Below are 19,645 nucleotides of genomic sequence, written 5' to 3' on the forward strand. Positions count from 1 at the left end.
GCGTCATAACATGACTAATAGCATCCTGATGTGAGAAGTTACGTGGGAGCGTCAAGCAGCTTGCAGGGAAGGGATCATAATGAAAGACAAGGAGGTAAGGAACAGACCGAGGGAGCCCAGCTCTTTGTATTACACCCTGCTCTCCTTTGAAGAATTAAATTCTACCAGCTCAGTGTGACATCCTTCTTCGGTCTTTGTTTTTTTTTTCTATTGACACCAACGGGGAGGATAAGGGTGTAAATTGTTCGCGGGAGGGTAGTGCCGATGCTGTGGACGTGGGTGGCCCCGAAGAGGACTCTTTGTGTGGGAGAAAGTGGCTCTGTTGAGAGCGGGGGTGGGGGGTGGGGTGGGGGTGGGGTGAGAGAAAGGCTGGAGGTGGTGAGAATTTTCAACTCCACCAGGAAGCAACACTGCAGACTGCAGAGTCAAAGCCATGTTGGGTTTGATAGGGTTCAGAGTGCCCGTAAGAGATGAGATTTAGGCACGGGTGTGGACGGTTCACCTCTAGCGATGGGAGAAGTGTGTGCTGTGTCTTGGACAGGAAGCACTAAAACATTCAAGTGGTGAACTCGTGGTTCCCAGCTGGCGGCAGGGTTGAGAGATGGTGGCTCATAAGGGCACTAACTTCCTGGGTGGATTACGTCATTGGGGGCGGGGCTTTGAAGGGTATATCTTGTCCCCATCTCTTCCTCCTTGACTCATGGTAAACTAGACTATCTGATGATGCAACTATTTCTGAGCGCTCCTATTATTGTTATGGTGAAGATTTTGAATGTCTTCTGAGGGCCCATATACTAAAAGCTTGATTGCCAGCCTAAGAAATCAAGTCCCTTGAAGAGAATTTTCCCCAGTCCCTTACACCTTACACTCCCCCCCCTCTTGTAGCACAGAATCTTAAAAGTTCTTATTAATAAAAATCAAGCCTGGGAGCCAGGTATTGGGGTGAATACTGGAAGATCAGAGAGACAGAACAAGACACAGCTTCCTCACCTTGCCATCAGCTGATCCTGTTTCCTCAGACTGGAAGCCTCTGAGTCCTCATGCAAATGAATCTCAGCTGAACTGTTTCTCGAAAGACTGAATGCTTAACCAGCTCTATCTAGTTCCTGGTCCTCACACCTTATATACCTTTCTGCTTTCTGCCATCAGAAATTTAATTCCTAGGATTAAAGGCTCACTTCCTGGGATTAAAGGCATGAGTCACCATGCTTGGCTGTTTCCAGTGTGGCTTTAAACTCACAGAGATCCGGATGGATCTCTGCCTCCCAAGTGATAGGATTAAAGGCGCGTGTGCCACCATTTTCTGGCCTCTATATCTAGCGGCTCTTCTGTTCTCTGACCCCAGATAAGTTTAATAGGGTGCACAATATTTTGGGGAACACAATACCACCACACACTCTCTCTCATTTCCAGCTGTCATGAAGTAAACATCCTTCTGCGCCACATTCTCCCACCCTGGTGGGTTGACTTCTCACAGGACCCTCAAAAGACATGGAGGTCAAGCAACCAGGGTCAGAACCTCTGAGGTCTTGAGGCAAACAAGCCCCGGCTTCCTTTTAAGTTGGTCTGTTGGGCATGTTGTCAACAAGTACACATGTTGATTTCCTGTGCAGGGGTTTGTCTTAGCTCGCTTTCTCTGCCCTAGAAAGCAAAAGGAACCCAGTACAGTACTCCCTAATCTCTTCCCAATGTCGCTCGACATAGTGGCACAGAGGCCCTTTTAAGTGCGTAGTCTGGTATAAAACAGAAACCAAAACCGTAGTCGTTAGAATGAGGAGACTTCAGAAATTTCGCTCCAGCGGTTTTAGCTTCGCCAGTTCTCACGTGTGTTTTTACAGAAGACTTCTTACTTTGGGAATTCACGCGGGGGAGAGGGGTGTTGCACGCCCCTGCACCACCTCGGCTGCACTCCAGGGGGCGCTGTGCCCAAAGAGTAAAAAAAAGCTGAGCGGTTTGGACGGTGAGCAGCTTGTTTGCCAGGGGACGGCCTTGCTGGGTCCCATCACTCACTGTCCCGCTTCGGAGTTGACATTTTCCCATCCCTCCTTTTGAAGACCTCTTCTGTCAGTAGCGTCCGTAATGGTCCAGCCTCCCGTGGGCCATTCCAGTCGAAACGGTAGACTCTTTCAAAACCGCAGCCACGGTTCCTTAAACTCCATGTTGCAAGCTCGGTGAAGCACTTTTGAGGAAGGAAAAGGAGAATGTAGTAAAAAAAAAAAAAAAAAAAACCAGGCGGCCCGGTGGCAGGGGCTGCCTTCTGCCGCGAGGATGAGCAGTTTTGCCCGGGTTTGGCCTGTTTGTTGCGGTTTCCTTCTACATCCCATCCGCGCCCCCCGCCCCATCCCCACCCGGTACCCCAGTCCTCCTCCAGTGTGCACACGTTTTCCTCCGTTTACATTTATTTGGTTAAAACGGGAGAGGAAAACGTGCTTCTCAGCGAGTACGTATTTCTTCCCGGACGGGACAAAGAGAAACTTTAAAAGAAGTAAGAAAGACCCTCCCGGCCCCCGACATCCACCCTGGCCAGGACGCCCGCCCATCCCAGGGCAGCAGAGGGGTGGTGGCTTTCCCGGATTCCTGCCTCCGTCTCCCGCCCTCACTTTCTTGGCTGGTCTCCTCGGTCGGTCGGGTCACGTCCCAAGCCGAGGACGGACAGGGGGCGGGGCGCAGGCCGGGGTGGCATGGGGGACAGGGGCGGCCCCGGGTCTTGCAAAGGGCATCCCCGGGGAGCGGCTCCCCGCGTCACGTGGGACCCGCCCTGCCAGGGCCGGGGCGCGGCGTGTTGCAAGCTCCCGGCAGGGCAGCCGTCGTCGTGGAGCTGGATTTCCGCGCTTGTGTAAGGAGGTGGCAGCCGCGGCGACATCCCTGGCTCGCCGCGGCGGGGTCCGGGGCTCGGCGATGGCCGGCCTGTGCGGGACCCGGGGCTCGCTGTCGGCGCACACGCTGCTCTTCGACCTGCCGCCCGCGCTGCTGGGCGAGCTGTGCGCGATCCTGGACAGCTGCGACGGTCCGCTGGGCTGGCGGGGCCTCGGTGAGTGCGACCCAGACCTGCCCGTCCTCCCCACTAACCCAGAGACCCCGCCACTCGCTCCCTTTCCCTCTCTGACACTTTGGGCACTGCTGGATCAAGGTGGGGGCATTGGGAAAGTCAGATATGGAGAAGGCATCCTGTTACACTCGGTTTGCCATGGGCGAGTAAATATGCAAATGGTAATCATATGCGAGTGATGTCTACTGGCTCTCCAAAGTCTCCCCAATTCTTTTAATAGTCAAACCTCTTTAGAGAGTTAGAGATGTGACTCAGTTGCTAGAGTCTAGATCATCTATGCATCTATGAAGCTGTAGGTTTGATTCCCTAGACTGGTGATGCCAGCCATGGAGAGGTGAGGTAGGAGTCAGATGTTCAAGGCCATCCTCACCTATGTGGAGAGTTCCTGTCTGGCTTAGGCAACATGAGTGTCTGTCTCAAAAACAAACAAAAAGCAAACTATTTGTACTTTTTTTTTTTTAAGTTTAAGATATCTACTCTTTGGTGTTTTTCCTAAATTTATCTTTATTTTATGTTCATTGGTGTTTTGACTGTGTGTATGTCTGTGTGAGGGTGTCAGAAGCCCTGGAACAGGTGAGAGCTGCTGGGAATTGAACCTGGGTCCTCTGGAAGAGCAGCCAGTGCTCTTAACCGCTGAGCCATCTCTCCCAACCCCCTTTGGTGTTTTCTTGTGTGTGTGTGTGTGTGTGTGTGTGTGTGTGTGTGTGTGTGTGTCTGTGTGATGGAACTCAGACTTGCATAGCCACTTGGGTGTTTTCAATGAATCTTCAATAATCTTCAAGGGAAACACCATTGTTTGCAGTGAATGTGACTCCTAGTTTTCTTAATTAAATACATCTTGTTTATTCGCCAAATCTAGTGTAATGAAAGTGTAAAGAAAGCCTCTTTATATTAGTCTAGAAAGTTATCTTCTGAAATCCGTTTTCTGCAGATTTGGTGAACTGAGCAACTGTGTGTTGGAAGAGGTGATGTCATGACAAAGGCCTCTGCGTACTTAAGGGCAAGCGTTCTCCTTGGGGTTAGATTTAATACCGCAGGCCGCCACAGTTAATGTTAATTGGAAATAAACGTGAGTGTTTTTGAACAGCTCTATCTGAAATAGCGATTTTTCTCCCCAAGAACAGCAGCCCTCTGAACAAAACACTTCCCTGTGGTTGTAAACAATATGCTCATACTTTCGGAAACTCTAGCAGTTGTGTAAACCTGTTTTGGGAGTGGACTGAGAAAGTTGTTCAGAAGTAGAACGTGTTCTTAGCATGAGGAAGGTCTTGGTTCTATGCCCAGTATCTAAACAACTTATTCAGTGATTTTTAAACCATCATTTTTTGTTTGTTGGTTTGTTTGTTTGTTTTTTTCAAGACAGGGTTTCTCTGTGTAGCTTTGCGCCTTTCCTGGAACTCACTCTGTAGCCCAGACTGGCCTCGAACTCACAGAGATCCGCCTGGCTCTGCCTCCCGAGTGCTGGGATTAAAGGCGTGCGCCACCACCGCCCGGCTTAAACTATCATTTTAATAGATGACCCTTCAGCAAACATCTCAGAAGAGGATGCTTGGCTCTGACTTCTGGAAAACAAAGCCATTCCCAGCCTGCATGTGAGAGATAAGATCCGTCCCCTACCAGATTATTTCCCTGTGTGAGCTAGATCGTGACATCGGGTAGTATATGTGTCTATGGATTTCCTAGGATGAATCCATTTTTGGAAACAAGATATTTTTGGTCCAGTGCACAGGCTCACATGGAGCCGGACCCTGTCACAGATGAAGGAAGCCAGATGGTGGAGGCTGTGAAAACGGAAGAACATGAGTCCTATGTAAAGGGAGCAGTCGGCACTCAGGCCCTGCTCCCCGTTGCTTTCCAGGAAGTCCAGCTCCATTAACTGGCTTCTTTTCTCTCTCCTTCCCCCCATCTTTCTCTGTAGCATTAAACTCCAACGAGTCATGCCTCATAACCCCCTCCTCTCCCTTGTGGGTCAGGTGCTGTAGTCATTGCGAGTGTTTCTACAGATAAGGATGATAGGTTACAAGTTGTGAGGTAACTCGCCCATGTTCATACAGTCGGAAGTGGTAGAGTCAGGATTTGAACGAGGGCAGTTCATGCTCTTAGCCACAAGCCACACTGCACACCTCCCCTTACTGTCATACTCTTTCCTCATGCATCTCACAGGCCCCTAAAAACATAGCACTTCTGACTTGGAAAAAAAAAAAAACCAACAATTCAGTGTGCTGTTTATATACACAGCTCTCTTTTGCCCTTGTGGTAATAAATGAAGATGACTGACCCAAGAACAAGCCGGGGATGTCTAGACAGATGAAGGAGCACTCTGAAGCTACGTACATTTGGCCAAGACTTAAGGTGGGGAGATTTTAAATTGGAGATAAAAAGGAAGGCCTTTTAAAAATCTGATAGCCTGGGAAAGGTAGCAGACAGAGTAACTAGATTTGAGGCATCTCATGTGATTGGTTAGAGGTACATCACTTGTCTTTCTCCAGTTGATGGAGCATATTTTAGGGGTATTGACTAATCATCAAGTTTTGGCAGTATAGGGCCGATGACCAGAGACTTGATGGATTCACTACCATGGGTAGTTTTGGAATGCTTAATGGAGATACTAGGTTGGTTTATTGGGCTTGAACGGATTCATGCCATGGATCAAAATCCTGTCTCTATATGGAGTATGGATGGTATGGCTTTGCATATTGACGCTCATGGGGAAGGATCTGAAAATGTGGGCTCCTTGATGTAGGTGTAGCTGCCCCTGTAGAGAGTGGTACTCTGGCCACTAACATGCCTTGTTTCCCCTGCTGGTACAGGGAGGACAGAAAAGGGGTGAGGGGGAGTCCTAGGAGGGAAAACCAGATCTTTGAGACCAGGAGAGCGATGGGGGACAGAACCATGAAGCCGTGCTAAGCTCTGAAGGAGTAGCTGAGTAAATGCTTGGCATATGGGAGAGCCTGAGTTTGATCCCCTAGTTCATGTGCATGCACACACAGACACAGACAGACAGACAGACAGACATAACACACACACACACACACACACACACACACACGCACACGCATGCACACGCACACGCATGAACGTACACATGAGTGGGCTGTCCTCTTAAGCACAAAGCAAGTGAGAATCTGAAGATAGAGAGGGCCCCCAACTGCAAATGGAAAAGAATCGTAGTAGTGATAGGAGAACCTGTCCTAGGCCAATCATAATCCCTGAGGATCGTGACCATTGAGCTCCATTACCAAAGACAGTTCAGACAAAGGCAGATCACATAGCCCTCTCTATGATGGGTAAATAAGTGCATGTGGGATCCGCTAGCCTGGTTGCTCACATGCTAGACTCACCCATGTAAGACTTTGAACATACAAATGCTTGGATCTTTCTCCAGGAGCGGCTGATGCCTTAAGTGTAGGTAGAAAGCTTAATACCATCTGGAAGTACCAGCTGCTTTCAGAACCACTACGTAGATCAAATTCTTCAAACCACTTTTGTTAAGCATCGCTAGTAACATTAGTATAATTTCGAGGTTCTGTCTGGTTGTTAGTGTTTGCTTTGCAGATATAATGACATCACAACAGACATACAGAACCTCTGAAGAACATTCATTTATCACATTCCCATAGATTGCTATTTAAAGTAACTGGTTTGGGACAATTCACACTAAGCACATCTCTCAATGTTGTAAGGTATACTGAGAAAACTCATGTTGTTATTTTGTAAATTCTATGAGACAGATGCTATTCAACTTTCTTCCTCTTACAAGAGGAAATAAGGGACTGGAGAGATGTCTCGGTGGTTGAGAGTATGTACTCTTCCTCCAGAAGTCCTGGGTTCTGTTCCTAGCACCCATGCCTGGCCGCTCACAACCATCTGTAATGATCTGAAGTCCCTTGCCTCTGTTCTCCCTGAACACCCACACTCACATGTACATAACCTCCTCAACATGCACACAAAATTAAAAAATCATAAAAGTGAAAATCTTTTAAAAATAAATAAATTATGCCAATGAATAGTCATTTTAAAACAAATAAATCTAGTAGCACAGCAATCTTGCATTTAAACACCTAATAAATGTATACAATAAGAACAATGATACTAACAGCTGCCATTTTTGAAGTATCTCCTGTTGCATTTAAACACCTAATAAATGTATACAATAAGAACAATGATATTAACAGCTGCCATTTTTGAAGTATCTCCTGTTGCCTGGCCCCACCTTAAGTACTTTACAAACAAAGACTGTCTCCTGTACCCACTATAAAAGTGTAGACCCTGTTCCCATTTCCATTTTATTGACAGGAAAAGGGATTGCTAGAGAGTTCAAGTGACTTGCCTCAAGTCAATTTAACGAGTGACAGACTAAGACTTCAATGAGATAATCAGACTCCTGAGTGCATCTTTTTCTTTTAATAAAAAAAAAAATGGAATGGTTTTACCTTTTAAAACAGCTTTATGTGTGTGCAGGAGATGATAAAGAGTTCTCAGGTACACTGCATATAAGTTTTACCCATAAAGTCTGGACCCAGTATCTCCTATTATTAACATTTCACATCAGCGTGGTCCATGGGTCACAAGACTGACATGTGATTATTTGCCTAAAGTTCATATTTTATTCACACCTCTTTCACTTTTTACCTAGCTTCCCTTATCTCTTCTAGGATCCCATCCAAGTTTTGTATTTAGTTCCATGTGCTCCATCTCCTCTGGACGGTGATATCTCAGGCTTGTTTTTTGACGACCTAGACAGTTTTGAGGGGGGTTTATTGCTTCTCACTTGGAATTTATCTGATGCCTTCCTCATTGTTAGACTGAGGATGGTTCTGGGGAAGATCACATCGGTAAAGAACTGTGTTCTTTACCACAACATAACAAGGGTCCACACTTGGGATGTAAATTATCTCTGTCCACATTCACCACAGGCTATGGTAGTATCTGTTGGGTACCCACATTACAACGTTTCTCTGTCTCTTCTTTCCTCGTTGTCCTCTTCGGAAGGAGGCACTCCATGGTTCCTCTACTTCAGGAGCAGCCATAGGCTTTCCCTCCTGAAGACAGAATGCATCTTGACTTTGGCCACTGGACCATCTCTCCCATCCTACAAGGCTTTCATTAGATCTTCCTTCGACTCTAAGCTACCAGTCCACTTATCCCTTCTCCCTCAAAAGGGCTGTTTCTAGTGCATTGCTGGATCCCTTCTTGAACCTTCTTCATTGGGGCTTTCGCCCACCACTGGTCCTGTTGATATTCCTCCCATGGCTAAATGCACTGGTCGCTTCCTAGGGCTCCTCTTATTTGACCCAAATGGATTGCCCTTTCTTCACAAAGCACTTTGTATTTCTAGAACTACATGCTGTCCTCGTGTCTTCCTTTTGTGACAGATGGATCTTAATCTCTTCTGGTACCTCTGAGTTTAATCCATGACCCACTATACCCACTACCTAGGAAATTCTATTCAGATGTCACCAATTCCCAACTTTCTAGCCTGAGCGTCAGCATCACCCTTCTATTTACCTACTTGACAGATGTCTTCAATGTAACATCTCCCAAATGTCTCTCCTCCACTCCCTGAAGTTTCCCCATTTTTACTGATAGCAACCTTATCTTTCATTTATTTAGGCCAAAAGATTAATATTTTGTAACTTCTCAGCTCCCCCTCCTGACCCCCCCCTTCACCTCCCCCCAACCCCGTCACAAACCACATCCTGTCTCTAGGCAACTGATATTTTGGACTTTGCCTTTTGGGTCTATGCAATCATATATAACCACTTGCCCCAGCCTCCACAGCCATCTTCAATTGAACCAACATCCGAGTTTTGCCTGGATTGTGTAGCTGTCTTCTAAGTGAGATTCCCTCACCCCTCCCAAACCCCTTTCCAAAAGAGCGGTCAGTGGACCTTTTACACAGGTCAATATGGCTACTTCATTTGTGACCCTGCGGTAGCTTCCCATCTCACGTCGAGTCAGCGTGGAAGACCCCCATAACTGTGCTCCCTCCCCTCTCTTCTGTGTTGACTCTTTTTTTTCTTGGGCTTACAGGACAGTCGTCCTGCAGACAGACAGCCTTGAGATGTCCCTCTTCACCTGCTCTGTTTCAGCATACCTTGAATGCTCCTATAAAATCGACACCCCCAGCCGGGCAGTGGTGGCTCTGGCCTTTAATCCCAGCACTGAGGCAGAGGTGGGCAGGGGATCTCTGAGTTCGAGGCTAGCCTGGTCTACAGAGTGAGTTCCGGGACGGCCAGGGCTACACAGAGAAACCCCGTAAATTGACACCCCCTCCTGATGCCCCTGTTCTCTCCCGTTTGACGTTCCCCTACGCCACTTCCCCTTTGCACCTTTCACGTTTGTCTGTTGCCCATCTAGAAATACCCTTCCTCCTGACGGGGACTCTTGACCGTCAATTTGGTTGATTGGGAAGGTGCCTAGGAGATTGGTAGAGCATCCTGTGGGAGTGCCTGGGAGTGTGCTTCCGGAGAGGGTTAACCATGAGAGGGAGATTGCACCAAGAGCAGGCGGTGCCATCCGGTAGCCTGGACCAGGACAGGATAAAAAGGTGGGCAGCTCTGGTGCAGACTTTCCCTCTCACTCTGCTTGGCAGTTCTGAACTGAGCTGCGAGGCTCCTCCACGCCCTACCGCAGTGGTTCTAAACCCTCCTAACGCTGCGACACTGTAACAAAGTTCCTCATGCTGTGCTGACCCTCAACCGTAAAATTGTTTTGTTGCTACTTCACGACTATAGTTTTGCTACTGTTGTGAATCATAATGTAAATATCTGGGTTTTGCAGTGGGTTTAGGCAACACCTGTGAAAAGTTCATTCACCCACAAAGGGGTTGCCACCCATAGGGTGAGAACCACTGCCTTGCCATGATGGACTGAACCTCCTGAGCCTGTGAGCTGAAATGTTTTCTCTCCTTAGGTTGTTTCACTCAGTACTTTGTCATAACATTACAAATCCTAGCCATGAAGGCAATTGTTCTGGTTTTATATTTGTTTGTTCATGTTTTTAATGTGTCTATTTCACACTGACTCCCTTAACATCTAAAACTGTAGCTGGAACAGAGCAGGCATTTATGTTCTGAATCAAATAACAAGTAGTCAACGGAGTTTTTTTTTTTTTTTTTTTTTTTTTTTTTTTTTTTAAGAAAAAAGAAAAAAACACCCAGCATCTTACTAGGTAGAATGTTCAACAAAGACCACTCTAGAAAGGATTATAGTAACTGTTTGTGAAGATTTTCCAATTTTGTATGGAGCAAACTTACATAAATACCATAAGAAGACTGGAGTGGGAGGGAGATGTGGGGATGCAGTATTGGTCATTATCAATAAAAGATGTTACATGGATTTAGTTGTTTTTGAGACAAGGTCTCGTTATGTAGTTCTGGCTACACTGGGACTTGCTAAGAAGACCAGGCTAGCCTCAAACTCAAACGGATCCACCTGCTTCTGCCTGCCAAGAGCTAAGATTAAAGAGCTGTTAGCCTCAACCCCTCATCTGGGTCTAGGAAAAGACATAGATGGGGGGACATTTGAGATGTCATGACGGTGTTCTCCACCTTTCCTCTCCTTATGGAATAGAAATCAAGTATGGTGCCGGGAGCTGGTGGCTCACGCCTTTAATCCCAGCACTCGGGAGGCAGAGGCAGGTGGATCTCTGTGAGTTCGAGGCCAGCCTGGTCTCCGAGTGAGTTCCAGGAAAGGCGCAAAGCAACACAGAGAAGCCTTGTCTCGAAAAACAAAAAACAAAAAACAAAACAAAAAAGAAATCAAGAATGAAATAAAAAGTACACAAGTGCATAAGTGTAGATAATTATAATTTCTTACAAAATCGATATACTTGTGCTGTTACCACTGTCTGGTATGAGGAATGTATAGATGACTTACACATTTTAATTTTGTTTTCTTCTTTTGGAATTTTAAAACATCCCTCATCGTGAAGGGCTTGTTACTGTTGCTGCTTGCTGAAACCAAACCTCTCTTGTTGTGTGTTTTGTAGAAAACCAGAGACGAAGAAGCAGCATCCATACTTTCCCAGTATGTTACCCAAAGATAAACAGCAAGAACGCTGTCTTAACTTCCTAGGGTTTTGGCCTGTGGTCATATGCAAATACAGAGATTGCAGACTGGGGTGTGTTGCGTTATTCTAAAAATCCCCCTCCAGGGCCGTATTTGCATATGGAGACAAGATTTCTGTAACTGAATTCCCCGGTGGTTAGCACTATCTAGACAATTCTACCAGCTTCACACAGTCTGCAGAGACTTCTGGGCATCTAGTAATATTGTCATAGTAATTGTTACCTTCAGGTAAAAAAAGAAGGTAAATTTCTCAACTTCTCAGGTCACCTTTTTTATTTCTATTTGTGACAAGGCATCATTCAGTAAGATTTGCCTTCCAAAACAATGTTTTTCTACAACTACAGTTGATTTTTTTTTACTTTATCTTTTTAATTTAGAATGCTCTTTAACAATGCAATTAATCATTGGGAATTTTCCTCCTTGATTTATGAAGAAATAAAGTCCTATATTCTGGAAGAGAGAAGTAAGGAAGGTATTGGAGGAAGCTAAGACTATGGACTGTAGCCAAGAATTTGCATTCACGTTGCACCAAATCCGAGTTATTGTTTTATAGAATTTGATTTAAATGAATTATACATTTTTATGGTGGCAGATAATTAGTCTTCCTTTAGTGGTGTTTCTGTTCAAAATGCATTATCCTCAGGGAAAAGCTATTAAGGCTGGACCATGAATCACCGGAAAGAGAAAGAGAAAACATATTCAATTTCTAGTCCTGGAAACCATCCATGCGTACAGGCAGTACTGATTCTAAGTCCGTATTGGCCAGTCTCTTATGAAGAAGTTCTGCAGAAAAACCCTCCTGACTAATCTGGCTTTCCTTGTACTCTTTTGTGCAGGTCAGTGTTAGGTAGCTCACACAGGCAGCTAGCTCACTGATGCCTGTCCACTCACGCCCCAGCTGAAACTCAGAAATGTTGTTGAGGGGGAACTTCTCGGCTGCAGCAGTCTCTCTCGGGCACATGGCAGGAGCAGAGAGCACAGGGTTATGCCCTGGTGCACTTTTAAAAGGGAAATCCAGCAGTTGGAAAAAAAAAAAGAGGAATGAAAAAGAGGAATGGAATGTGGGAAAGCTGATGTCTTGGGGCTTTGGAAAGTTAACTGGTTTCCTTAGTCATTGTAAGTGGCTCCTTGGCTACTGTGAGGACAACAGGCAATAAAATAATGCTTGGTCTCCTTGTGTAAACTATTGCCCCCAGAGGGATCCTCAGTAAAGCTGAAGCGACTTTGTGCTACTTTTAGAAGTTGGAGGTCGGTCTCACTGCTGGTGGATGAGCTCTCTCCAGTTACTGTCGAGGTCCTCAGGGCCTCTGTCTGCAGTTTGACAAATGTGAACCTAGCATCTGGGCTAGGTGTGTGACGTACAAAGACAACAGGAACTTTCCTGGGCGGCTTCTTTTGAACATGAACCTACTTTTTGTTTGTTTGTTTGTTTTTTCAAGATAGGGTTCCTCTGTGTAGCCCTGGCTGTCCTGGAACTCACTCTGTAGACCAGGCTGGTCTCAAACTCACAGAGATCCACCTACCTCTGCCTCCTGAGTGCTGGGATTGAAGGCGTGCACCGCCACTGTCTGGCTGAACCTATGTTTTAAAGGTTCCCTTCTCTTTACTCCTGGATACGCTCCTTGTTTGTGAAATGAGTTTCAGTCCCACAGACCTTTCCTTCTCCCTTCAGTCCAAGTAAACCTTGCTCCAGCTGCCCTTGTCTCTAGGCTGGCTAAAGTCTGGCCTGCCTTCCCCCATTCCTTCCCTGACTCCGGTGGCTCAGGGGAGAGTGTCTTCCCTCTCTGCTCCCATGAAATCATGTGTGTATGCCTTATCCCAATGATCCAAAGTACAAGAAATCAGCCTTGTTTATTTAACAAATGCCAAACCTGTCATGTGTTATAGAAATAATATTATCATTTTGTGTGGTGAATTACACCCAATGCTCTGAAAATAGTAATGATTAGAAGATTTACTTCTAATAGAAGGAAACTAAGCTTCCCTCACTGAAGAAAAAAGCCCTGTGACACTTTGGAGTACTATTCTTGACAGTAGAAAGTTTCCTAAAGACTAGAGGTAGTTGGCTTTGGAGTTTTTGTCTTTTCTTTTCCAGTGTTAGGGATATCCCAGGGTCTTGGGTATGACATGCAAATGCTCTACCACTGACCTACAGCTTTAACTTAGAAAGACTAAGGGGATTTCAAAGTCAGTGTTCATTATAATTTTAAAAACAGACCAAGAAAGTACAATCAAATTTTGTAAACATTTTTGGTAGACAGCCTAAAAGGACATTTGACACACAAGCAGTTGGAAATTATTCGTAAACTTCATGACTCACTTGAAGTTGCCCCAGAGGCTAATGGCAGAGTCACCACTGAACGAACACTCATGGTCCTGGGTGAACCCAAGGGCACACAGCCATACTCCATTTTGATTGGAGACTTTTCTCCCTGGAAGGAGGAACAGTCTGTAGAGCTCACAGTTGATGGGTCGTGCTTTCAAACGGAAACTCCCCAGGACAGGAAACCCTAGCCAATACCTATTTAAGAATTAGCCCCCATTTAGAAATATTAATTGCTTTAACCTTGAATTAGGGGTCCCGAAACTCCCTGTGTAGAGATCCATCCTTGGTGTCCCCATCTTTATTTAGGGACCTGTCTCCATGCTCTGCTCCTCCTTGGTGCCTGCAGTTACTATAATAAGTTGCACAATGAAGACATCAACAAGTATTTGAATGACAGCAGTTTGCTCTTAAGAGCTGGTCGAAGTAGCCAAATAAAGTGTTTAGGAAAAATATGTGTTAACCAAGAAGACAGATAAGTTTGAGAAAGAGATAAGTCACCTATCAATTTCTTTATGTAAGATAATACTGTATTTGTGTGTAAAGTACACAAGTCCTCTCATATACTTTACACTCGTTTTTTAGATTATTAGTAATGTATAAGTCAACATAAATAAGTAGATGGTCACATGGTATCATTTAGGGAAAGTAATAAGAACAATTGTGCATGTTTTAATATTGAATTCTTGTTGTAGGATTAGGGATCAAACCCAGGGCTTTTGCAAAGTAGGCAAATACTACCACTGGCTTATGTCCCCAACTCCTGATATAATTAATATTTTTATTTGAGAATTTCATAATGCAAATTATGTGTTTTTACCAAATCACTCACAATTTCCTCTTTTCTAATCTCACTGCTATTCTGCTACCCCAATTTCCTCCCAACTTCACATGATCTTATTATTTTTTAACCCAATGAGTTCACTTATTGCTGCCATTGTGTGAGTGGGTGAAGAGCCATCTGCTGGTGGCTTCCCAGGGTCTGCATTTCTCCTGGTGCCCATCATCAGTTTCCCATAATTCCTCAACGGCTTGTGAGACTTTGTGTGCTCCTCCGCTCTCCACGCTGGGATTTTGGCTGGCTTGATCTTACACAAGCCTTGTGCATGCAGTCACAGCGGCTCTGAATTCTTAAGTTCAACTGCCTTGCTGTGTCTGGAAAATTCTCTCTAGGGATTCACTGTGTCCGACTCTTACAGTCTTTCCACTCCCCCTCTTCTGTGAAGATCCCTGAGCCTTGGGAAGAGGGGGCTCACGTGACATAAATGTCTCATTCAGGGCTGAACAATTGCATAGTCACTTATTCTCCGTATGTTGACTAGTTGTGGGTTTCTGTGTTGACCAGCATCTAGTGCAAGAAGAAGTTTCTCTGGTGGAGGCTGAGAGATGTCATCATGTCAGGCTATCCAGATAAGAACTTATGAGGAAGTTGATCATAGTGTTCATTTAGCAGAATAATAGCATTCTGTTTCCCCCTAACATCTCTGGCCTGCCCAGCCATGGGGTTCTTGGTCTGGTTAATAGTACCAGGCATTGTTGGGGACAGCCCCGACCTGTCGAAGGGTTCTTGAATGGAGGAGTGAGGAATTGAGAAGTAATAGTAAGAAATATAGATTTAGACAAAGAAAAAGACAGAGACGCAGTGTAGCTTCGTGAGGGCCCGCCCTGGGTCAATAATCAGTCACCGAGTTTATTCATGATGGGTTTTTTATACATCAGCAAGGAGAGGGGCAAAAGACCTGGCCCTTTCAAGGTCAAGGTATAAAGTATCAACAAATGTAGATCCTTCAAAACACCTGATAACCATGCCTTTGGCCAAGTATCCCATTATGCAGCCCTGCTGGGTAAGGCAAGCTCTGACTTTCTGACCTTGAGTAAGGTCTTCCTACAGAGCCTCTGTGGGCCCCCACAAGGCATGAATTTTGTCTTGTGGAGTGAATGTTAAATCCAATCAGAAACTGGTTATTTACTCCCCCGTCTTGTCAGTCCTGACCCAGTGTGTATATTCTGTCACACTTGCTACTGTAGGTCACAGAGTGCCCAGCTGGGTAAGACTGCTGGTGACTAGCTGGGTAGCATGCACCTTCCAGACCTATGAAAGCTAGCTAGTAGCAACAAAGCCTCCAGATAAGCCCCAGCTTTATTTCTTCAATGTTCTGTGGCCCTAGTATGTAATGTATCAGCAATAGAGTCTTGCCAATGAAGTTCTTGACATAATTTTTAAAAATTTTTTTATATTTACTTAGCTGAATTCCTGGGTATGGAGTTCACAGATAAGAAGAGCCAACTGTATCTTAAATATAGTATCACTGCCTCTTGCCAAGAGTTTTGCCTTAAAGGCCTCTTTGGTTTTTGTAAAGGTCATATATTCAAAACATGTATTTGGTATCTGTGTAGTTCTGTTCTCTTTGTAAGACACTATCCCTTAAAAGACATGAGGAATGCAAACATTTTTTTAAAATGAGACCTGAGAGAAGAAAGACGAAGACATGTCAACTCAGTGACATCACCTATCAGTTTGTGTGTGTGTGTGTGTGTGTTCAAGTTGAACATCTCAATTACCTGCTCACTTAATATGTGATCACAAAAGCTGCCACTGCCTTTTACTCCATTTTGAAACAAGATGTCACTTAAATGACAGACGATTCAAGGTGCAAGTTTGTGTGTATTAGTCAGGATAGACTAAGCTATGCTGCAGTAACAAGCACTACACAAACTTCAATGGTTTAGTGCATCGTAACTGCTTTTTCTGACTGAGAAGAGCACTGAGGGCCCATGAGGGTGACCCAGCATGCCAAGCTGTGTCGATCCCGAGTCACCCCATGTTGACATGTGCTTGTACTGGACCATGACTAGGATAAAATCCTGGTGAATTGTACCCTGGATCTTCAGTCTTGGTAGAAATGACATTTGGACATCCATAATCTTACAAGGCAGTGGAATTTAACCTTCAACAATGGAGTAGAGAATTGGGAGTGTTGATGAGTAACGTTGATACCTGTGAAGTCAGTTTTGGCTCAAAGAACAGGTAGGCACTGTGGTTTTGTATTATCTCTTTCAACTTTATGGTTTTGCTGAGAATAATAACAAGGCTATAAAGTTGAAGTCAACTATGTATTGTGGCCAAGTCTTACAGAACTGGAAATGTGGGGGCAGAGGATGCCATATTAAAGCAGAAACACCTGCCTTTTTAATATGATTTCAAACACTATAAATGAAAAAGCAACTCCCTAAGAATTTAACAGACCTGAGATTCTGAAACCAATTTTAAACAGAAGAAAGATCCATCAGGTTTACTGCTCTTATCAGAGCTGAGTCCCTGTTAGCCTTTTGAAGAATGTCATCAGCGGGCAGCAGAATCTTTCAGTGGTGTTACCGTGGTTACTGCTGGAGGGTTTATTCCCTATTTGAGTGTGGCAGAAGGAAAATGTGCTGAGTTCCAATAACCAGTCATGCTATTGTATCCGGAGTGCTAATTTGCTTTCATCCACAGACTTATATATATATATAGGACCCTAACTTTCATAGTCTTTCTTGGAGGAAAAGGCATGGCGAGATGATACCATGACCATCCATGATCCCCACTGCTTATGTTAGAACTCAACAAGACTGAGCTAACCTGGGGTATTACCACAGGACCAAGTAAAATTTCTGCTCTATCATTCGCCTTCTCTTTTCTTTCTTTTGCTTTACAGTGCACGTTAACATTTTGGAGTTGCGCAGTGAGACGGCACAAATTTTCATCTGATAAACCCTGCTAACTCAGGCACCGTACAATCTTATATGACTTTGGTACCACTTTTAGGGGATTTCTACAAGACCCTAAACAAGTCATATGTACTGCTTCGTGCAGCAGAAGCCTAGCATCCCCCTGATACAGTGCCCTGGTCCTGTCCAAATTAGCTTTTAGTTACTCAAAAATGTTCAACACCCAAGACATTGCAGAACAAATATTTAAACAAACATTGCCTAAGAATAAGTATAATGTACTACAAATGAGGAATAGCCACAAAGAAGAGGCAAGGAGGAAAAGAATTAACCTAAGTGGTTGGTAAACCATGCCTTAACTGGATGCTCTTAGGCCCAGGGCAGCAAGAGCTATCGCACTTCAATTTAGTTCGTGTGTTTCTCGAAAAGGTGGCTCAGCAATTCTGCAAGTACTTGATGCTTACAAGAGGACTAAACAGATAGAAATATTGTCAGCAACCAGAGCATGGTTTCTCACTGTTTAAGAATACAAAAGAGGGGGGCTGGAGAGATGGCTCAGTGGTTAAGAGCATTGACAGTTCTTCCAGAGGATCTGAGTTCAAGAGCCAGCAACCACATGGTGGCTGACACCACCTATAATGGGATCTGATGCCCTCTTCTGGCACTCAGGTGTACATGCAGATAGAGCACCATATACATAAAATAAATAAGTATTAATAAATTATTTTTTTAAAAAAAAATACAAAAGAGGAACAGTATGTAACCCGCAACATTGGATTCAAACCAGGGACACTGGAATAGACACTCTGTTTGTAATGTGCACCACACAGGTTGAGAAATACAGACATTGAATCAGTGCACACAAAAGCATTTGTCAGATATGCTTGCTTTGGGGGTCTGCCAGTGACGGAGCCCGAGTCCTACCTAGCAACTAAGTCTTAGCTTTGGAACACCGTTTCTGGTAGAGAAACTACAACTCTTTGAGCAAGTGATTACTGCAGTCTTGCAGAAGAGGGAAAATACATATGAGCTGGGAGCACTGTGTAGAGCCAGAAAGAAATTTATATATATATATATCTTGTCAGAAGATAAAAGCCCACCTAGATGAACACAGCAAAACAACTTTAGCAACAAAATGATATTATTAGATTTTACCCTTTGGAATAAAATATCCTTAAGTCCATACTGGTAACACTAAAAGCTGAGTGAATAAATACATTAGAGTGTATACTCTTCGCTACAGAAAAAAAAATACTGTTAATGAATACAGAAGGAAAACATCGTTATTAAGCAAATATACTGTAGTAGTAACTGTGGCAAACAAGATCCACTGAGCGGTACGAAATGAATCCGAGCAGAAGCAGGTTGGTTCCAGAATCTCCTAGTGTCTTCTCCATCATAGTTAAAGGGATGACTTGTAGAGAGCTCTCATGGACAACACTGTAACAAAGCCCTGCAGATAAGCATAAATGGCGATCAGACATTCGTCCCAGTACCCTGGACACTGGACACTGAGGACATGCTGTCGTCCGCTGACCGGAAAGATGAGGAGCGAGAGGGCAGAGCAGACTCAGAGGTGAACAAATGTAATGCAGAAACTCTAGAATAGGAGAGGAGTCAGGGCCAGTGAGGCAGCTGGTGGAGCTGGAGTAAGGCCGAGGTTCTATTGTGACTCACTCAGACAAGTTTGTCCTGGTTAGCAATGTGAAGAAGGGTGGAAGGGCAGGGGTAGGTGATAAATTAGCTCAAAAATAATTATGATGCGAATGACATGCAATATACAAGGTGATAAGCCAGGTCCCAGGAGCTTGAACAAAGATAAGCTATTCTCACCTTCTTTCTATTGCGCTTTCCACAGCGGAGCGGCTTTCCAACAGCTGGCTGGATGTTCGCCATATTGAGAAATACGTAGACCAAGGCAAAAGCGGAACGAGGGAATTGCTGTGGTCCTGGGCACAGAAAAACAAGACCATCGGCGACCTTCTACAGATTCTCCAGGAGATGGGGCATCAACGCGCTATCCATTTAATCACCAACTATGGTGAGTGTGTCCTCATACTGAGGCTCTCGGTTCTTCCTATGGGACTTCCCGTTTCTGAATAGAGACACTGCGTTTCACCCAGACACTGGCTCACCTTGCTGTCAGTGACCTGTTGGTGGTGAAGGTGAGACTTTCTTCCCTCATTGCTTAACAATACCGTACCTTCCTTTCTACTTTTTTTGGTTTTGTTTTTTGAGACAGGGACTCACTATATAACCTTGACAGACCCAAACCTTGCTTTGTAGACCAGGCTGACATTGAACGCACAGGGATCAGCCTGTTTCTCCCTCCTGAAGACTGGGATTAAAGGCATGTCCCACCAAAAAACCAAAAATAAATAAATAAATAAATAAATAAATAAATAAATAAATAAATAAATAAATAAAAATAAAGGCATGTCCCATCCTCCTGGTGACTACAGGATGCTAACATTTCATTTAGTGACTAATAGC

At 44.7% G+C, this 19,645-nt stretch overlaps 1 protein-coding gene across 2 annotated transcripts in view; it reads left to right on the forward strand.

Annotated features, from left to right (window-relative positions):
• The first annotated feature begins 2,797 nt into the window (after window positions 1–2,797).
• Window positions 2,798–19,645, forward strand: part of Irak3 (interleukin 1 receptor associated kinase 3) — a 58,651-nt gene continuing 41,803 nt past the window's right edge. For both annotated transcript variants that reach the window (XM_028869610.2, XM_037196737.1), the window contains exons 1-2: window positions 2,798–3,031; window positions 19,011–19,193. In XM_028869610.2, the coding sequence (XP_028725443.1) occupies window positions 2,899–3,031; window positions 19,011–19,193 (316 nt within the window). In that variant the 5' untranslated portion in view covers window positions 2,798–2,898. The remainder of the gene's footprint in view (window positions 3,032–19,010; window positions 19,194–19,645) is intronic.

This window comes from Peromyscus leucopus, chromosome 18 (assembly GCF_004664715.2).
Source record: "Peromyscus leucopus breed LL Stock chromosome 18, UCI_PerLeu_2.1, whole genome shotgun sequence".
Classification (NCBI taxonomy): domain Eukaryota; kingdom Metazoa; phylum Chordata; class Mammalia; order Rodentia; family Cricetidae; genus Peromyscus; species Peromyscus leucopus.